The sequence below is a fragment of the Xenopus laevis genome, chromosome 3S (genome assembly GCF_017654675.1).
Source record: "Xenopus laevis strain J_2021 chromosome 3S, Xenopus_laevis_v10.1, whole genome shotgun sequence".
Taxonomy (NCBI): Eukaryota; Metazoa; Chordata; class Amphibia; order Anura; family Pipidae; genus Xenopus; species Xenopus laevis.
In genome coordinates, this window is record NC_054376.1 from 62,647,295 (window position 1) to 62,666,756 (window position 19,462).

Below are 19,462 nucleotides of genomic sequence, written 5' to 3' on the forward strand. Positions count from 1 at the left end.
ATACTGGTATTTGGTCAGCCTGAGCCTGGAGAAATTTCTCTGGGCGAAAATACACTCTTGTGCTCTTAGTGAACTGGAGAAAGTTCACCTGGAGAAGAGAGGTACATTTATGCCAATCTATAGAGAATTTTCACCAATGCAAAGTTAATTCTCAAAAACTTGATGTATTCTCCTTTTAGCAAATTGGCGATGTTGAGGGGAATATTTATTTTTGGTGAAACTACTCCAAATTTTCACTTGCACCCTTTAGTAAATATGCCCCATGGTTTTTACTTGTCTGGCACAGCTGCCCTGCTTTGCCTCACAAGAGCAACAGCCAAGTCCAATAAGAAGATTGTATTCTGCTGGACTTCAAAGTTTATTGTCAGAAGTGGAGGGAAGGCCAGTAAAGGGTTCTTACTGTACATAGCACTTTTTCTATTGCATTATAAAACTGTCTTTTATTTCCCTTTAAATCAATCTATCCTCATAAAATCATTTCTTAGAACCAGTTAATTTGCTCTTGCAGTGTGTTACTTCTACCTTTAGAGGTCATCCATTTGCTTTGTTTGAGCTGATGCTCTGAATGTGAAAACCAGAAATAGAATTCAGTATTTGTAACAGATATAAGCATTAACTTTGTACAGAAAAGTCACTACATTCTGAGCAGTCTACCAAATATGCATGGGATTTTCTGTCCTTGAAACACATACGTTTAGGTTCTATGAAATGCTAAGACCACAGCAAATGGGTTTTATAGGCATAACACCTAGCCCTATAATTATTATTATTTTTTATTAACGACACATACACTTTATAAAATGCCAACATATTCCACAGCTCTGTACCGTCGCATAGCTAGATGTAATCGTGCCCACAGCAAATTCAGTCTAGGGCCCCAAACTATTGGTTGACTTTTTCTACTATGATATATTGAATTGCTCATTACTTAGAGCCTCACTGAGCCCTCTTCACTCCTGCCCCCCCTGCAACCATATGGCTGGCTTCCCCTGTAGTTATGCCCCTGGTTCTATACAATAAATAGGTATTTACGCAAACATACACGATTAAATACAAAAGCAAACAAAAACTGTTTTAAAGGAGAAGGGAAGCTACCGAAGCAGTATATTGCCAATAGATTAGCCCCAATAGTGCAAGCTATAAGACTATATTTACTCTGAAGAATGCTATACTATACCTGAGTAAACAGCTCTAGAAGCTCTCTCTGTTTGTTTAGGATAGCAGATGCCATATTAGCTTGGTGTTACATCACTTCCTGCCTGAGTCTCTCCCTGCTCATTCATAGCTCTGGGCTCAGATTACAGCAGGGAGGGGAGGAGGGAGGGGGAAAGGGGAGGGGTGAGGGAGAGAGGAGCAAACTGAGCATGTTCAAGCCCTAGCCCTGGAGGTTTATGCTGGAAACAGGAAGTCTGATACAGAAGCCCATGTATACACAATAGAAGGAATTGCTTTGAGGGTTTACTGGTGTATTCATATAGACCTTTCTGATAGGGATGCACCGAATCCAGGATTCAGTTTGGGATTCGCCCAGGGTTCGGCCTTTTTTAGCAGGATTTGGATTTGGCTGAATCCTTCTGGGTGGGGAGGGAAACCGCATGTCAGGCCTGGACTGGGAATCAAAATTGGCCCTGCCATTCCAAGTGCGCAGAGGCCCAAACAGCCCCCTACCAGCCCAAACAGCATCTGACCAGTCCACTCTATGGCAACTTTCTATGGAACCATACATCCCTTTAATAGCAGCTGGTTAAGATCTTCACAGGAAGAAAGTAAACATGTGCTTTGAAAAGTGAAAGGTAGCCAAATAACTGGCAATTGTACTCCCAGTAAGGCAATCAAGTAACATCCTACTTATTACCTTAAATGGTATTTTAGATTTGTTAAGAGGAGGAAGGTTGATTTAGAGACATACCCTAGTACTGGAAATGGCTAATATTATCTTGGCAGAGTTCTTGAGGATGAACAGGGGCAAAAAGAACAATAATACGCACTGTGATCCTTGAAGGAATATCACCAGGTGTGATAGAGATAATGGATTTTGCTGCAGCTAGGCCACATAGCTTTTATGTATAACACCTCTTTCATAAAGCTTATATAGTGTATATATTTTAGTAGGTGAACAGAGGTGTAGAATACATGATGGTGTTCACTTGTTTTTTTTTGTTTTTTTTCTTCTCTTAAAAATTATTATTTATTTTCTCTAAAAAATAATTATTTATTTTCTCTAAAAAATAATTATTTATTTTCTCTAAATGATGCCACAGTGGTTACTTTATCATTATTCTGTTTTATAGTACAGTTGGCAATTAATGTTATCTACACTTATCTTGAAGGAGTACTGGTGCTATATAACATTCAGTATAAATACCTCACAGGGGAATACTTAGTTTAGCACACATCGAATCACAGTACAACATGAGCAGGCAATTACACAGTAATAAACCAAATAAATCACACTACAATACAGCAAAGCGGCAAAAGCATTAGCAATGTTACAATATCATATATTGGAGAATTTCAACACAGAAACCAAGATAATGGGGTCATCTAAGAAGAGGAGGTGAGGGGTCTCCATCTCACAAGTACAATCCTACATTTCAGGTTTTAGGTCACAATAATCCTGTTTCTCACTGTGAGCTCTTATTGTGGAATAGATCAAAGCACATACTGTTTTCAGCTTCTATGGGAAGGGAAAGAATAGGAAGATGAAGATACAAGAAGAAGAAAAATAGAAAGAACTGTCAAATGTTATTTTGAAGAGAACATGAAAATTCAATACAACTAACAACAAGAAATATGGGTTGCATTGAAAACAATCTTAAGTATATACGTGATGAATATACAAACTACAGTTGTGTTATATAGTGCAGATAGAGAATAGTTGCATTCTAAACAGATTCTCTTAACTAACTAGGTAATCCCCAGTAAAGCAATGCCTTTGTATTACCTTCTTATTTATTATATCATTATCCGACTTTGCTATGCAGAGATAATCTTAGCCTTTCTGGTGCTAAAGCATGAGATGGCAGCCTCCACCCTCTTTGCATGCAAGTATATATGAACAATGAAAGCTTAGACAAATTAATATGTATTCACATCCCATGTAGTCCTGTTACACTACTCTGCCTTGTAAAGTTCCCAGTTACATTACTCAGTATCAGAATTCCAGTTAAACTGCAAAGTTGGACTGTCCAGTTGTGCAGTTATAATATAGTGTACCAAGATGTATTTCCAAATATTCACACTGCACTGCAAAAATTGCATCTGATGAATACTGACAAATGTGTGGTTGCATTTCAATGGTGCCACAGTTTTTTTAACTGCTTCCTGCTAGTAAACAACACACTTGTTCATCAGGTCCCTTTGCTAAATTTCTGCTGTTCAATTACAAGAAATGACATCTGTGGTTGGCTTGGAATAATGGTGGTAAGCAGAGCACCACTGTCCATCAAATGAATAAGTTGGTGTTGAAAGCTTGTTCAAAATCTAAGGGGGTTGTGAACACTCACATTCATCCAGGTCATCCAACTGGCTTTCTTAATGTAATACAATCAACACCTAACTTCAATCCTTGCGGATTATGATAAACAGTTTATGCTGATAGGAGCAACATTCCAGAGGATTTACAGTTATTCTGAATTGAGATGAATTATTCTGAAGTTGGATGACTGGTGAAAAATCTTCAAGGAAAAAACACAGCAAGTCCAGTTTATTTGACGTATTTCTACAGCTCTAAGTGGGTTATTTATCAAAATATGAAATTTCACGAATATTTCTTGTGCGGGAAAGATTCGATGAAATCGTGAAAACATCCAAATCATACAATTTTTTCGAATTTGTTACGAAACCTGTGACTTTTTTGATTGGACGCCCAAAACCACGAAATCTCAGATTATTGAACGAAACCCGGTGCAGATCAGGATATCTTCAAAATGTTAATGGTACATCTGCCATTGACTTCTAAATGAACTCAGCAGGTCTGACTTGAGTAATTTTTTTTTTAACTTTCAATACAATAGGGGTTTAATAAATCTTAAAACATTTTAGTTTTTTTTTCTACAAAAAAATTGTGTTTTTCCCTTTTAAAAGTCTGACCAGAAAAAATAATACTTTAATAAATAACTCTCATAGAGTTGGAAAAAAAACAGATCACTATTAAAGATTACTTACTAGGGCCACCATCAGAAATCATGGTGTCTAATACTTGTTAGTTAGAAGGGCCCTACTGACCAGGTGGCCCAAATATTAGTCCACTACTTCAATGGGTCCCCTGGGAAGTAGGCCTTATCAGTTAACCAAAACAGAACAAATTAAACAGAAAAAAATTATTGGCTACACTTCAACCTACCTCAATCAGGCCCGAGAACCAGAGCTGTGGAGTCAGAGTTGTGGAGTCGGATTGTTCTTAGTTTTAGGTACACGGTGCAGAACATTTTGGTACATGCTTACCTTGTACTTTACAACAGCTCAAGCAGGTGGTAATTATAGCTACTTGTGCAAGTGGAATAATGCATAAACCTTTTTGATGATGCTGAAAGTTCTGACACCACCACATTAGCACTGCACTTTGCACACATTGCTACTGAAAAAATATATTATATCATTAATATTCTTAGTTATTTGGCTATGCTGTAGGTTGATCATCTTATTTTGTCATGCAGTAACTGTGTACTTTTTACCCATACTCAAAACTACCAAATTCTATGAAGGAAACGTTTACTTTTGGTGCTTTAGACCCCATTTACAATTCTAAACTTGGGGGCAGATTTATCAAGCATTTACCGAATAAAAACTTTCTATTCATTCCTATGTGATTTTTAAAAGCATATTTATCAAATTGTGAATTCCCATAGGAATGGTTAAAAAGTGAGTGAGTTTTTCTGTGGTAAACTCTAATGATAAGTATGCCCCTTGATGATACCACTCTTCCCCAAGGGGGACCTGGTCAAATATTGTTTCTCTGATGGGGGTTTGCCCTGAAAAAGTCCAGAATCCACTGCCTTAATTGGACTTCTTGAACTTACCCATCAAATGAATCCTCCTTGAGGCAAATGCTTAAGCCTGGGAATCTTAAATGCATAACAGTGGAATTTTTCAGAGCATTGGTGGTTTTCTAAATATTATGGTAGGCAATAGTTAATTCATGTTTCATCTTTTGGCAATTCCCGTTATAAGTAACAATGCTGGAAGGGATTACAACAGCTTGCTGTGTTTAAATCTATGTTATGATTGCATTCCACAGTCTGGCAGATACTATTCCTCCTGTAGTACCTAAAATACTGCAGCAGCTCTCTCCCCTTGCAGTGCTTATCGGTGGCTCTGTTTCGCAGTGGTTGGACACTGCTTTATTACTGTAATTCTTCTTGAAGTTGAATGAGACCAATCACTGTCCTGTTCTAGACTTCCACAAATGGAAGGGTGGGCATTGTAGTCAGTTTTCCTAAGCACATCTGTGGTCCAGAAAGCACATAAAAAAGAAAAAATAGTGGGGATAGGCACCAAGTTAACAGCTCTCTATGAAGTTATAATTTTATTTGTAGTCACAAAAGAGGCAATGATTATTTTCTAGATTCAATTCCACTGTCTACACTTGGGAGGATACTTCAGTTACAGATGGTCATCAAATAGCTGGGTATCATTTGCCTTGATGTGACATGACTGCTCCAACAGAATCATGCCAAATAGATTTCAAGGTACAGAATGAGCTGTCTCACTAGCTGACATATAGATTATATTGACAACTACTGAGGCCAATACTACTGAAGATGATGACAACTACTGAAGGCAATCCCATTGGTGTGGTTACATTTCATCAGTCTTAAAGTGGACCTGTCACCTACACATAAAAAGCTGCATAATGAAAGTCCTTTGCAAATTAAATATGAAACCCCCAAAAAATTTTTCATTAAAACATCCATACCTGTTATAAAGGTGTTTAAATATCAAAACTGTCAATCAAATATTACCTGCCCCGCCTCTATGCCCGTGGCATAGAGGAGGGGCAGTCAATTACTTTCACTTTCCTTTCAGCACTTCCTAGGTGTCACTGCTCTCCTCCCATTCCCCCTTCCCTCCTCAGGCTCTGTAATTGTGTAGGGCACTGCACATGGACATTAGGTCCCCCATTCTGGTGCATACACAAGATTTTGGGGTGATACACAATTTCCCTTAATAACCGTGTCCACAAAATGGCTGCTGCCTGCTTGCTGTGATTGTATAATTCCAAGACAGAAGGAAACAAAATTTAAATAATAAATACAGTGTAAGTAAAGTTTATTTTGCTCAACTAACATGATTGAAAAGAATTTGAAATTATTTCTTAGGGTGACAGGTCCCCTTTAAAGGGGGCTGGGGAGACACGTGGTCCTAATTTATACAGACAAAGCTCAGATACAGAAAAAGAGAAATTCTTCCATGATCTGCTGTAAAAATTGGTGTAACCAGCTACAATTACTTGCTAAAACGGCATCATTAAATTGCAATACAATTAGAAGATATGGATTTCAGCTATTCAAGAAGTTCCTTTTGAGATATGGCAATGCTGTAGTAAACTATCACATTTAGATGTTTTCATTAACAAATGAAACAAAAAGTTTTTACTGGAAGGTAGGCCAATAGTTAGCAAGGGCAAAGGCAGAGAAGTGTACAACCCACAAGAAAGCAATGAAAGCAATGAAGTGTTACACTCATAACATAACCTGAATGAGGCTGCTGGGATTGCTATTTAACAGAGGCATGTAAATGAAGAATGAGTGATGAAGATGATGATGGGACAGCTCAATTCTGTGTGCTATTAGATTTTTGACTTAATCAAAGATGATCTCAGATGCTCATTTCTTTCAAACACATATTTGTCCTGCTTTACTAGATACAATGAAATACTTATTTACTGTGCTAAAAGACATATGAATAATACCATGCACTATGTTTTCATGTATACACACAAATGGACATACAGGTATGTAAGACATGCTAACAGATGGCTGTGTGTTTGAGAGGGGGAAGTGCAAACACCAAACTAACAATAATCCAGATTAAGGGACCATCAAAATAGATGTAGATAATCTTTTCATCACTTGGACATGTGGGCAAGTGGCTCTTTGCCACTCCCATTATAATTCAATTCCTGCACATGGTCAGAAATAACTGGACTCACTGAATTAGTACTTTAAATTAGGTAACAGCTTAAATGAGGTCAGAAACTGTCGTCTGCATTTTTAAATAGAATCGTTAAACATTTCATCATCCACTGAAAGATCAATAATATTTTATAGGACTAGTAACTTTATGTTTTTGTTTTTATTTGTTGATCAAACACTTACAAATAAACAACTTTCATGGTAAAAAATATTTTATATTATATTGTGTAATCCTAGAGCACTGTCACCTCTGTTTATCTTTCTGTGTAAGAAGTAAAACGATGGTATTCTAGATAGTTTATTCACTATCTGCTGAGTAAGCATCTGCCTTTTTGCCTTATTCAACTTGAATGGCTGCCCATGGCTACACAGCAGTTTAGCAAGTTCAGCAGGAGATGTAGATTATCAGTAAGACTGCAGAAATAGCAGAATATATAGGGATACATACAGTATACAGAAAGAGTTGCCAAAAGGCATAAGTATTGCATGACATTCAGTGAAGGTATATACTGTATATACTGTATAATAAGCACAGCAAGTTTCCGCAATGATATAGACACTAGCCATTCTACCAATGAAAAGCATAGGTACAAACTATAAAGCAACTTCAGTTACGACTATATAGCAATTTGAATTAGAAACACTGAAGCACTGTAGAAGAAGTGAAGATCTATGTATTTAGAAACAGTAGGGCATGAGCAACTAGCAACAGTGTCGGACTGGTCTGGTCCTTGCGTGGAAGCTGGAAGTGGCTTCCGAACTTCTTCCCTGGCCCCCAGTGTGGCTGAAAGAAAAAGAAGATAGGTGCGGGAGCCAGAGGGGGGTTGCAGCTCTGGAGAGGGGGCTAGAGGGCACTTTGCATCTGGGATGGTGGGCCCGGGGGCTTGGTGGTGGGCCCCAATGCAGTATATAAATTTAGTAACATCCTAAACTATCTGGAAATAATTTTCCAAAAAGCCAGATTTGTTTTTGGCATCAAACCCACCCTTGCAGTGCAATAGAGGTCCATACATTATTACCAGAACAGCCACCCTGCTATAGTGGCCCAAGAGTAAACAGAACAAACATTTTTATATTTACCAAAATCCTATGCTAATTGCTGTTCTTCCCCTCTCATAGTTTGGAAGGCCCTGATTTAAGCAGTGTGTTTCTAAATGCATTTACAAGTTATTAAGCCAATACAAAGCATTCTGAAATCTTTGCTTACACATGCTGTATACATCATGAAATTATTATCATCACTACACTACATTAATAGCTGATAGCAAGTACACTGAGTTTTTTCGGAAATGTATTCTGCTTTAGTACGTGGTATATACACATTATATATTGCTTCTAGCATAGGAATCGATCCAGCTGGGGGTCAATTAGAGTTCTCTTGCTAGAAAAGGGCTGCATATGGAGAAATGCATGTGTACTTTTTTGAATTGGCAAAAGTTGCTTTACCAATGGGACAAGAAATAAAGCGTTTTATGGTAGGACATACAGGGAGATAATGGAAGAAGAGAAACATGGCTGTAACTGGAATAAATGACCTGAAAGTTATACTTGTGATTGTCTCTATATTACTATCCAAATTCCTTCATAAGCACGTGATATTACTAGCCACTGCAATTGTCACATTTGAGGTTGGTAAAATCTTTTTATAAGGCTGGTAACCAAAAATTCAATGTTTATTTTGCGTTAGTACACACATAATTCATCAGCAGGCTTGCAAAGCCCTTGTACATTTTAATAGAAGAATTTAAACAGAACCCCCTGTATCTTCAAGTGAAGAATTAATTAAGGCTTGCTAGCACAGAAATTATATGATCTGTACAGGAACCTGAATCGTGCCAGTATGTTTTTATCGTAACACATCATCTAAACTGCATTTGGATTTTCTACAACTTTAGGTTGGTGGCAAAAAGGAGATTAATTGAAAATTCAAACATGGTAATAGAAAGTCACTAAAAACTCAATTCAGTTTTCTTGAGTTATTGTAGGTAGGTTGCAACCAGATGAGCTAGTGTCATTTGCAGGTGGGCAATTTTTGGTTGATGACTAGGCCACACCTGACTAACTTGGCACCTAATTAGTTTGTGTATAGGGCAAGAAACATGGATTTACTAATCTGCATTTGACTGGAGTGTGTTCAGATATTGATAGAGAAAGCTGTCAAATCCTATAACAATAGGACCTGATCTTGTTCTCATTAGATGCAATCTTATTGCTGGCCCACACACAAAACAATAAGGTCAGCTCGATTTGGCTCACCATTTGGGTAAACATATTTCTCAAAGGTCTACTTATTTGGTAACCTAGCTAAACATGCACACCTTCTATGCATAGACCATGGTAAGCTGCAATATAGCCACTGTTTTACTACAGAGTAAAGAATCCAGAGCACTCCAGAAAGTTGGTGAATGCAATCAGGGCCGGATTTCTGTCTGCGTCGCTCTGAGGCCTCCTGGTCCGAGCACCTGCCATCCATTCGCAACCCAACCCCCCCCCCCTCGCAAGCGCATGCCCATGCACCATAACGCTGGGGAACTCTGCCACAAAATCACCACAAATCTGGGCCTGAATGCAATAGTAGTGATTTATTATTTATTCTTCCAGATACTGCACTTACTGGTCTTCCAGATTCTGGCACTTACACAGGTCATTAGGAAGAGGGTTGAGCTAATGCACAAGGATTTGTTAGAGAGGCTGTGCAGCCATGGGAAGTATGGCATATGTGGAAGTGCAGGAATATATCTAGAGGTTCATGTTGCATGGAACATTGATAGGTTGTGTGGTGTAGTTGTATTTAGTTTAGCTGAAGACTAAGGGACCCATTTACTAACATATAGAATTTTTTTTTTTTTTCACAAAAAAATTATGTTTCTTAAAAACTCTAAATCTAAAGTTTTATTAAGTTTAAAAAACATGAAAACCTCTAATTCAATGGGAGCTGAGCTGATCCTATTGTGCACTTTAAAACAATTTCGGACTTTTAACGTTTTTCAGATTTTTTCTCCACTAGAAATTGTCCAAAAACCTCACATTTTTAGAGGACTTCAAGGTATTTTTTAGCAAATCGTTCAGGGCTTTTTCTTTACGTTCCTACTTTCTATATTTGGATCTTTTAATAAATTCAATGACAATTGTGGTCGTAGTGTTTGTGAGTTTAGTTGTGGTTTCAAAAACCTCTAAAACCACTAAAATCCAACCTCCAATAAATGAGCCTCCACGTGTTTCTTTCAAGTGTTAGCTGAGATTAGATGGCATAGTTAGCTGTTGTTAAAGCAACACGTAAGTGGTCTTATTTCAAGTTTCATTACTGTACCTGGAATGCAGTCTGGTTGTTGAAATTCCGAATCTCTTTACATGCCCCACGAAAGAGAAGAACCCGAGCACAGCTCTCCTGTTGGGAGGCGAAAATTTAGGTCAGGAACATCAGCTAGCATGCAGACTAGACACAGATTCCCCTTGCCATCACCTCACTATCACTATTTAGAAAATGCATATTTCCTTGCAATTAATTTACATGCAGACTGCTAACAAGTCCTGGATCTCTAAATAGTTATGCTTAATAATGCTATGCACTGACTACTGGTTATAACTAACATCTGTTTCCCACAGGTACCAATTGAATGTCACCTGATGTATATTCTTGTATCTCACATGTTGTTTTGTTAATGTCCTAAGTTCTTTTTCCCTGAAATATTTTCAGTTTCTCTCTTTTACTGTTATATAATTACTTCTCAATAAATTCTACCTTGCCCACCAATCTAAATCTGAAATTCATGTGCTTATTTTTCAGAACATTTAGAAACACATTGTTATGTGTTGATACTTCCTTGTCTGACCCAGCTGTCTATGCATAGTTGTGTCACCTGATTGTAGAGTGCACAAAGGTGCAGAGCGCTGTTCCCTGATGCATTCTGTGATCTCATATCAGCTCCATAAAACAGAAGATGCTCCAAATGTTGAACATGTCCATACCGACAAGCCTGAGAATCAGAGAAAGCAAAGGTGCCAAGAAAGAGCCACAGGGGAGGAACAAGGAAAGCCAATAGAGACAGAAAGTTGGGAGAAACAGACAGAAAGAGTCCAGGTCAGAGATGTGGCAAAGATATGTAAATCATGGAAAGAAATTATGGTTAAAGACAAAGAACCAGGAAAAATTGAAAGAGGTTATAGAAGTATTAAGCAAATGCCAGAATGAAAATATAGACATATAAAGTGTGAATAGCCATAGAACCAAAGGTCACAAAAAGCAAATTGAAGTCATAAACAGGCAAAACAGGATAGGTAGTAAGTGATTACGAGAAAGTGAATAAGAGCCAAACATGATATAAAGCATAATAAAATGAAACAGATCGCCATAAAAACATGAACGGAAACCAGTGATAGACCAAAGGCAGTGCCAGAAAAAAAAAAAGTAAAAATAAAAAGCAACAGGGAAAAAACAAGAAAATGGATATCAGGGAAAAAAGAGGTAGGAACAAATAAATACAAGGAAACCAAAATTCCATGAGTAGAGTGCCATTATGTTGAAGGCTTCTCCATTCTGTGGTTGTGTGTCTTTCTTATTTTTCTGTTTCGTACGATTTTTCTCTTTTGCTCTGCAGAAGCTCTCAGAGACTTCTTGTCACTTTTTTTTTGTATTATGTTAGAACTAGGGATGTAGCGAACTGTTCGCCCGCGAACTAGTTCGCGCGAACTTCGACCGTTCGCGTCCGCCGGATGTTCGCGAACGCTTGGGAACGTTCGCATTTTGAGTTCGCGTTCGATTCGAATACAAATCGTTTGACCATTCGACCATTCGAATTCCTTCGACCGCTAAAAATCGAACGATTTCCATTCGTTCGAACGATTGTAAGCATTCGATCGAATGAAAAGCATTCGATCGAATGAAAAGCATTCGATCGAATGATTAAAATCCTTAGATCGTTCGAATCGAACGATTTTAGCGGGTGTTCGAAGTTCGCGAACTGTCCGCGAACGTTCGCATTTTTTGCCGGTGTTCGCGAACGGCGTTCGCGAACACCAAATCGGCAGTTCGCTACATCCCTAGTTAGAACGTATACCCATTCTTTCATGTAAGCTTTTTAAGTTGCCCCTTACAGCTAATTGTTTTGGTTCTTAGTCCACAAGAGGGACATGCTCTTGTAAATGTCTTTAATGCTAATTTAAATTTTTTTTTTATCTCTACTTGGCTCATCTGAGAAGTCCTATACAATGCCATGACACTACCCTTGTCCCCCTCTGATTGTTCTCTGCTTTCCTCCTTTGTTAAGGCACCAAATCACAGAACACACCTGGTGAATCTCCTGCCAGCCGTTTTCATCCTCACACCCGAGGCTGGCATAGTCTCGGAGTAGCAGTTCACAACAGTAAGGATCACCCCCAACCATAGCACTGTGATAGAGTGGTGTCAAGCCACGGCTGTCCTTGTAGTCAGGTGAAGCACCCAAATCCAAGAGGGTCTGAATCAGGATACAGAAAATGTATAGGTATATACTGCAGAATTAACAAGCATCTCCAAAGATGTAAACAGACAAGTACAATTAAAAGGGCATGCAGAAGATAAATCTCAAAAAGTATTACCATACTCAGTTACCTCTGGGCTTTCTTTCTCACCTATTGCCCTAACACTACATTAGATTTCACTCACCATCAGTACGGCGTGGTTGCGGTAATGAACCGCTTTGTGCAGAGCCGTTAGTCCCTCACGAGTCCTGAAGTCAAGATGTGCTCCCCCATTTCGTAAAAATTTTACCAGCTCTGCTCCACCCTCCAACTGGGCTGCAAGGGTTAGAGGACATTCTGTCGGAGACAGATGACACAGGGTTATTAGTGGGCCATCATCAATAGGTACATTATCTTAATATATGAGATAACTGGAGAGAAATAGCAAAACAGCACCAAGTTCCTGACTTTCAAACACAAACCATAAAAATATTCTGATTTGTATTTTCCTTTCATTTCTTTTTGTTTTCTTTAAAGGTATGTTTTTATTTAATTATAACAAATAAATCTACAAAATAAATATAAATAGTCAGTACATCAAATATAGTGGTAGCAGTGAAAGACAGAAATATATCTGTGAGATAATGCAATACATGTAAAATCTTTTTAGGCGTCTGTTCATTCTTAGTGATGGAAGAAGTGGAACCAAGGGAATTTTTTATAACCAAATCACACCATTAACCCAGACCTTGTCAAATTTAGCAAAGCTCTGATATCATAGGTAAACTTAAACAGGTGGATTGCAGCAAAATAGGTAGTGGTGAGGTACCAATTCAGAACACAGCAACATTTATCTTGTGGTATCAGAGTTTCGCTTAAACTTGTGCTAATATGCAGTCCAGGGCAGAACATTATCATATGATCACAAGAAAACTATGCTGCTTCACCACATTTGACAAGTCATTAGGTTTGAAAGGTCAACAGTTTTGAGTCCTATTGCTTTAAGTCTGATGAGAGTTAAATATAGGTGATGAAAGGTTTTGACCTTTATGGATTATGTACACAGTATCTGGAGTGTGTAGAGAATTGGCAATAATCTCATCTGAAAAAAATTCTAGATTTTTTTTTTTTATTGTTCCATTTAAATGGGATCAGGATTTAATTTAGCTTTTTAAAATAGTTCTTAGGAATGAAAACTGGAAACTATGGAGGAAACTGGGAAACCTTTTTTTATATTAGTTTAACCCTAAATTGTTAAGAGGAACTTGGTCCACTGTATCAGGTTTTGGGAGAGGGGAAGCAGACAGTGGAGTCAAGGTTAGAAGAGAAGTACATATCTAGGTCAGAGTATATTATTACTCCAGGATATTTATATTGAAGGACCCACTCTAAATTGACTCATTCAGGGTCAGTTGCAAAAATCACTGACTTAACAAATTTAGAAAAATGTGACTAGGGTGTCTCTAGGGTCAGCAAGGTAAACTAAGAAACTGCTCCGTAAATTCATAGTGGAAAAAAATTGTTAAGCGTCAAAATTATTTGGATACCCATTGACTTTAATGCATTTTGACATAAGAGTCGCGCATATTAAATTTGTCTCTTGCGTCAAAATTATTTTGATGTCCATTGACTTTAATGCATTCAAACAAAAGATTCGCGCGTATAAAAATTGTCACTCGCGTCAAAGTTGTTGTGTATCAAAAGAATTTTGATGCCCATTGTCTTCAATGTGTTTTGTGAATGTTTCGCCATTTCACAAATTTCTCCAGAGTTTTATGAATTTTTCTGCGAAATGATACAGATTCGCCGATCACTACTCTGGAGTACTTTCTTGGTGAGAAATGTAAAGATTTGTAAAAAGTCTGTGGAGGATGATATTAGCGGACCTTCCCTTCCTGGTATAAAGCCAGAAGTTGTGTTTTTTAATCACTATTAAGGCCTGAAACAAATACAGTATGTGCTTTATTGTCAAGAAAGCTGAGATTAGCATGTAAACCCATAGATCTTTTCATAGGTATTGGTTGTAAGCCTATTTTTTTTCCATTCTGCTTTTTGAAGCTCCCCTTCCCCCTATTTAAACTTGATACTTTAGAGGCAACAGTTGTGAGAGGGGCAGTGCCAGTATATAACTACCAGTATTTCGTGTTTGTTTAAAATGGCTACTGTGTAATTATAAGGCCAAAGGGTACTTAGCCTCCACAGTCAGTCTGGGTTATGGAGGTACTACCTAAGGGAGAGGAGAAGAGAAAAGTGATCCAACAAACTTGAGGGAGATATATACTGTATCTGTTCTACTAGAGGCAGCAGCTATTGTGTTATCAGAGTAGAATCTATCTTGCATTTTCTAGAGAGGGCTTCATGCATAAATTGCATGCATTTTCCAGATTTGATTTATAGGATTTATGTCTTCAAAAATCATATTAGACATGCCTCACATAATAGAGACTTGATGCCTACGTACCTCCCCGATCTGCCCAGCTCTGACTAACACAGTCGGAAGAGTATTAGCTAAGGGAGTCGCAGGTCTTTGTGCAGCAAAATGGAGCACAGAGGCCTGCAGCTGTTTACCCACGCCCCCAAGCACAGTCTGCAAAATGATAACAATGACATTGTGGCATTTTTTTGCACTCTGCATACAGTATTCGGGTTCTCAGATGAGTCCTTAAATTTTTTATGAACCCTTGTCATACTATTATTCATAGTTGTCTGTTATCATTCACTATTGTTTTTTATGGTTTGCTATGGTAACAAAGCAGTTATAGATACAAGCTTTTAAGTAATTCTAGAGGCCCTAATTTGCATTACAATACTATGAGCCTGAAAAAGAGCAACCTGCTATGTTTAATATTCTCATTATTTGCTTGCCATTTCAGAAATACATTTGTAGTGCACGGTCACTGGTAATAAGACACCTAGCCAATTTGTAATGCAGGCAGTGCATACCCTATTTATTACAGTTCTAACCATTCTACACATGTCATGCACTGTCACACTGGATTAGGACACTTGGGGGCCCATTCATTAAATTCGAGTGAAGGAATAGAAGAAAAAATACTTCGAATTTCTAAGTGTTTTTTTGGCTACTTCGACCATCGAATGGGCTACTTCGACTACAACTTCGAATCGAATGATTCGAACTAAAAATCGTTCGACTATTCGACCATTTGATAGTCGAAGTACTGTCTCTTTAAGAAAAAACGTCGACCCCCTAGTTTGCAGGGTCTCCATAGGCTTGGCTAACTTTTTTTGGTCGAAGGATAATCCTTCGATCGATGGATTAAAATCCTTCGAATCGTTCGAACGATTATTCCTTCGATCGTTCGATCAAACTATTTGCGCAAAATCCTTCGATATTCGAAGGATTTTAATTCCCCAGTCGAATATTGAGGGTTAATTAACCCTCGATATTCGACCCTTGATACATTTGCCCCCCAGTATCAGCAAGAAAATGGTGGTAGAAATTCATGATCATTATTCCATTGTATATATTGTAAACATAATAGTAATTATATACAAATTGCATCAATGTCAACCATCAGCAGTCAAGACAGACATTTCAAAGGGCAGATTTATCAAAATGTGAGATTAGAACTTACAACAGAAAAACTCACCCATGTTCTATTCATTCTATAGGATTTTTAGAATCATATTTATCAATACAAGACAGACACCACTAAGATGATGCCAGTCCTTGAACTCTGACAAAAATAATGAATAGATAATGTAATCCAATATGTTAAAGAAAACAGGAAAGAGGCACAGCTTTGTTTAGTTAGTGCAGTAACCCAGTGTTTTTCAATCTATAAACATTTCTTCCCTTTCTTCATAAAAAGTTACAGATATATGGAAATATAATCTTAACTGTCACCTTGCTATTGGTCAGAAATCCTTATTATATATTATTATTAATAGATAGCAGTATCCCTTTAATACATTCCAAAGTGACAGATTAATTGAATAAAAATAGTGGTAAAGCTATAATCTTCCCAGCTTTCACTCAAGGAAGAATATTCACGCAAACTGGATGATGCAAAATTGATACTCATTAATTAAAAATGCATCATTCTGACATGCATAATCGTTATGAATATTAAACATGGATATAATTGATCTGAATATCAATAACAAGAGTAAGCAAACAACATACATGTACTGTTATAATTAAAATACATAAGCAATGAATTATAAGTGATTAGAGACTTGAAAATTCCCAGTAATGTTGTGTAACCAAGACCTTTGATGTCCACATTAACAAATATAACTTGCCATAAATCAGGGCAGTTCAACTTCAATATAAAACCAGCATGCTCTCCAAAGCACATAAACAAATGCTACACATAGCCCTCAGGTACAGTTGAAGAGAAATTACATGGGTTTAATATTTAAAACTATTTTATTAATTCATTAATTAATTCATTAATTTAATTTTATTAATTTATTAATTCATTAATTGTATTTTATTAAATAAATTGAAAGAAAACTGATAAATGTATAGTGGTATATCCAGACAATACAAATATCTAAAAGGGCAGTGAGCAAGTAATCTAGAGCTATATGACGACATCATTTAATCCTGTAAATGAAGAGTAACTTGCTTGTACTCAACTATGGCAACATCTAACACTATAAGAGCAAAAGCTTATAAATGCTTGTCTTTCACTCTACAAACAATAATGATATCACTATCCACAATGTCAATATATAGCTGCCAAATCAACTACCAAAGGTAGCTAGTGAAGTACAAGAGAAGAAACAAGAAATAGTAAAGGAAACATAATAAACTAAACACAACTCATTTTTTGAACTATTCTCAGTACAAAAAAAATTTGGAAAATCTCAGACCTATTGGTACCCGCTTACCAGTACACACATAAACACACATCCATTGTGTAGGGGGGTTATCTGTTCCCTGGTAAATGAATTATCTACACTGCAAGGACCAAACAGTGGTGTAGCTTCAGTTTCCCTGTTTTTCCTGCTTAGATTAAGCAACAGCAAAAAACATTCATTTTTCATGATTAATAAAAATAGGAAAACAAGCTATAGTCATTGATACCATATTAAAAATTGGATAACACCATCTTAATAATTTTCTTTTCAGGCCAAAAATTTTAAAGGAAGAAACTGAAATGATATTTTGAACAGGTGGGCACCTCACTTTGCAGCTGCAATTCCCTGGGAAAAAGGTATCCTCATCAAAACACACGTCTTTTAAGGTTTTCCCCTCCATATGCTGTTGGGAGGTAAGATCTCCAAGACCAATTACAATTTATTACAAGCATAAGATTACTATTAAAGGAATGTTATGGTGTGCTTTAACCATATATTGCCAGTTTTCTCTTCCAGTACTTTGTACTTGAAAATATAGGTATAATCTGCTTGATCAGAGAGCATGAACTTATAATATTTTTGCATATACTTATTATCTTCACGTTTAGTTGATACATTCATCGTTACAGAAATTCTTACTGTAATTTACATAAAATTGACCGAAAATGAAAGCTTAGCACTTTCACCATTTTCTCATATATACAAAAATGTATCTGTATGGCCAGCCCAAGTATCACTGCTGCCTCTTTTTTTTTTTGCATAACATAAGAAAATATAATTCTAAGCAACTTTCCAAGATACATTAAATACAAATCTAAAATGGTTTTAGAAGTTATTTGTAAATGTAACTGCAGTGTATTTTAATCTGTTAATTTCTACCGCTTTGATTTTTAATCAGTTGCCTTGCAAAATTGTTTCAACAGCAGTTACATTTACAAATACCTAACCATTGAAAATCTGTAATATTTGTATATTGGAAAACTGCTTAAAATGTAATTTCTTTCATTACGCATAAAAGAAAAATTACCTCTAATGTTTTGCAACAATATATATGTAAAATATTATCTGTTATGTAAAATACCTAAACACCATCTTAACTGTACTTGACCAATACAACGACAAATGATCTCTAAAAAAGAATCAACAAAAGACAGAGTAATCTAAAATAACTTAATAACTATATAATCCTACAATACATCATTTGAAATACAGATGCATTTTACACACTGTCAAACAGTGTCATTAAGTGAATAAAATGTTGCTTTGGGTAGGAAAACTGGTTGCAATATAGACCACAGAGATTTGATAATGGAAGCCATTATGAAAGTCACATATAACAAGTGGAATACCTCAGGGTTCAGGTATGGGCTCCAATTAATGACCTTGAGGCTGGTTTTGAAATCAATGGGTCTGCCTTTACCAATTACACTAAATACATAGAGTAATAAAGTCTTCTCGGTATGTTTATTGTCTCTGGAGGGATTTAGATTGATTGTTCTGCAAATTGTAGATGAGACTTGACATAGAAAAGATGAGGCTAGGCATCTTTGAGAGTAGAAATAAGCCTATTAGTTATAAAGTACAGTATTATAAAACAATATTTTGAGAATGATGATGATAAAGGATTGAGATGTCATTGTTGACAGGACACACCACAACAACCACTGAGGTTTTTATCAAGCAAAAAGCATACATTTTATATTTGGTCACTCCTTTGAGATTTTGAGAATCAGATCAAACAAAGAAAAATAATTAAAATATTAGCAAGAAGGGAGCAAGCAGGGGTGCTTCGCCAATGAGGCAAGTTGAGGCTGTCGCCTCAGGCAGCAGCACCCCACTAGGTACCAGGGGCAGCAAAAATGCTGCTCCTGGTACTTTAAGAGCGAATTTCCAGGGGAGGGGGGGGGGCAGCAGCAACTGCTCCTGTCTCAGGCGGCAGAGGGGCCAGGATCGCCCCTGGGAGCAAGAAATGAAATTGGTAAATGTGTCTCCATTAGAATCCTGCAGATGTTTAGATATGTATAATGTACATGAGCATTAATAGCATGAGTATCGTA

The 19,462-nt window shown here is 37.0% G+C and overlaps 1 protein-coding gene across 6 annotated transcripts in view; it reads right to left on the reverse strand.

The window, feature by feature from the left end:
* LOC108713014 (SH3 and multiple ankyrin repeat domains protein 3) overlaps positions 1-19,462 on the reverse strand; it is a 188,728-nt gene that overhangs the window by 62,533 nt on the left and 106,733 nt on the right. For all 6 annotated transcript variants that reach the window (XM_041588398.1, XM_018255650.2, XM_041588399.1 and 3 more), the window contains 4 exons: positions 12,781-12,932; positions 12,425-12,592; positions 10,997-11,113; positions 10,447-10,524 (listed from right to left, as the gene is read on the reverse strand). In XM_041588398.1, the coding sequence (XP_041444332.1) occupies positions 10,447-10,524; positions 10,997-11,113; positions 12,425-12,592; positions 12,781-12,932 (515 nt within the window). The remainder of the gene's footprint in view (positions 1-10,446; positions 10,525-10,996; positions 11,114-12,424; positions 12,593-12,780; positions 12,933-19,462) is intronic.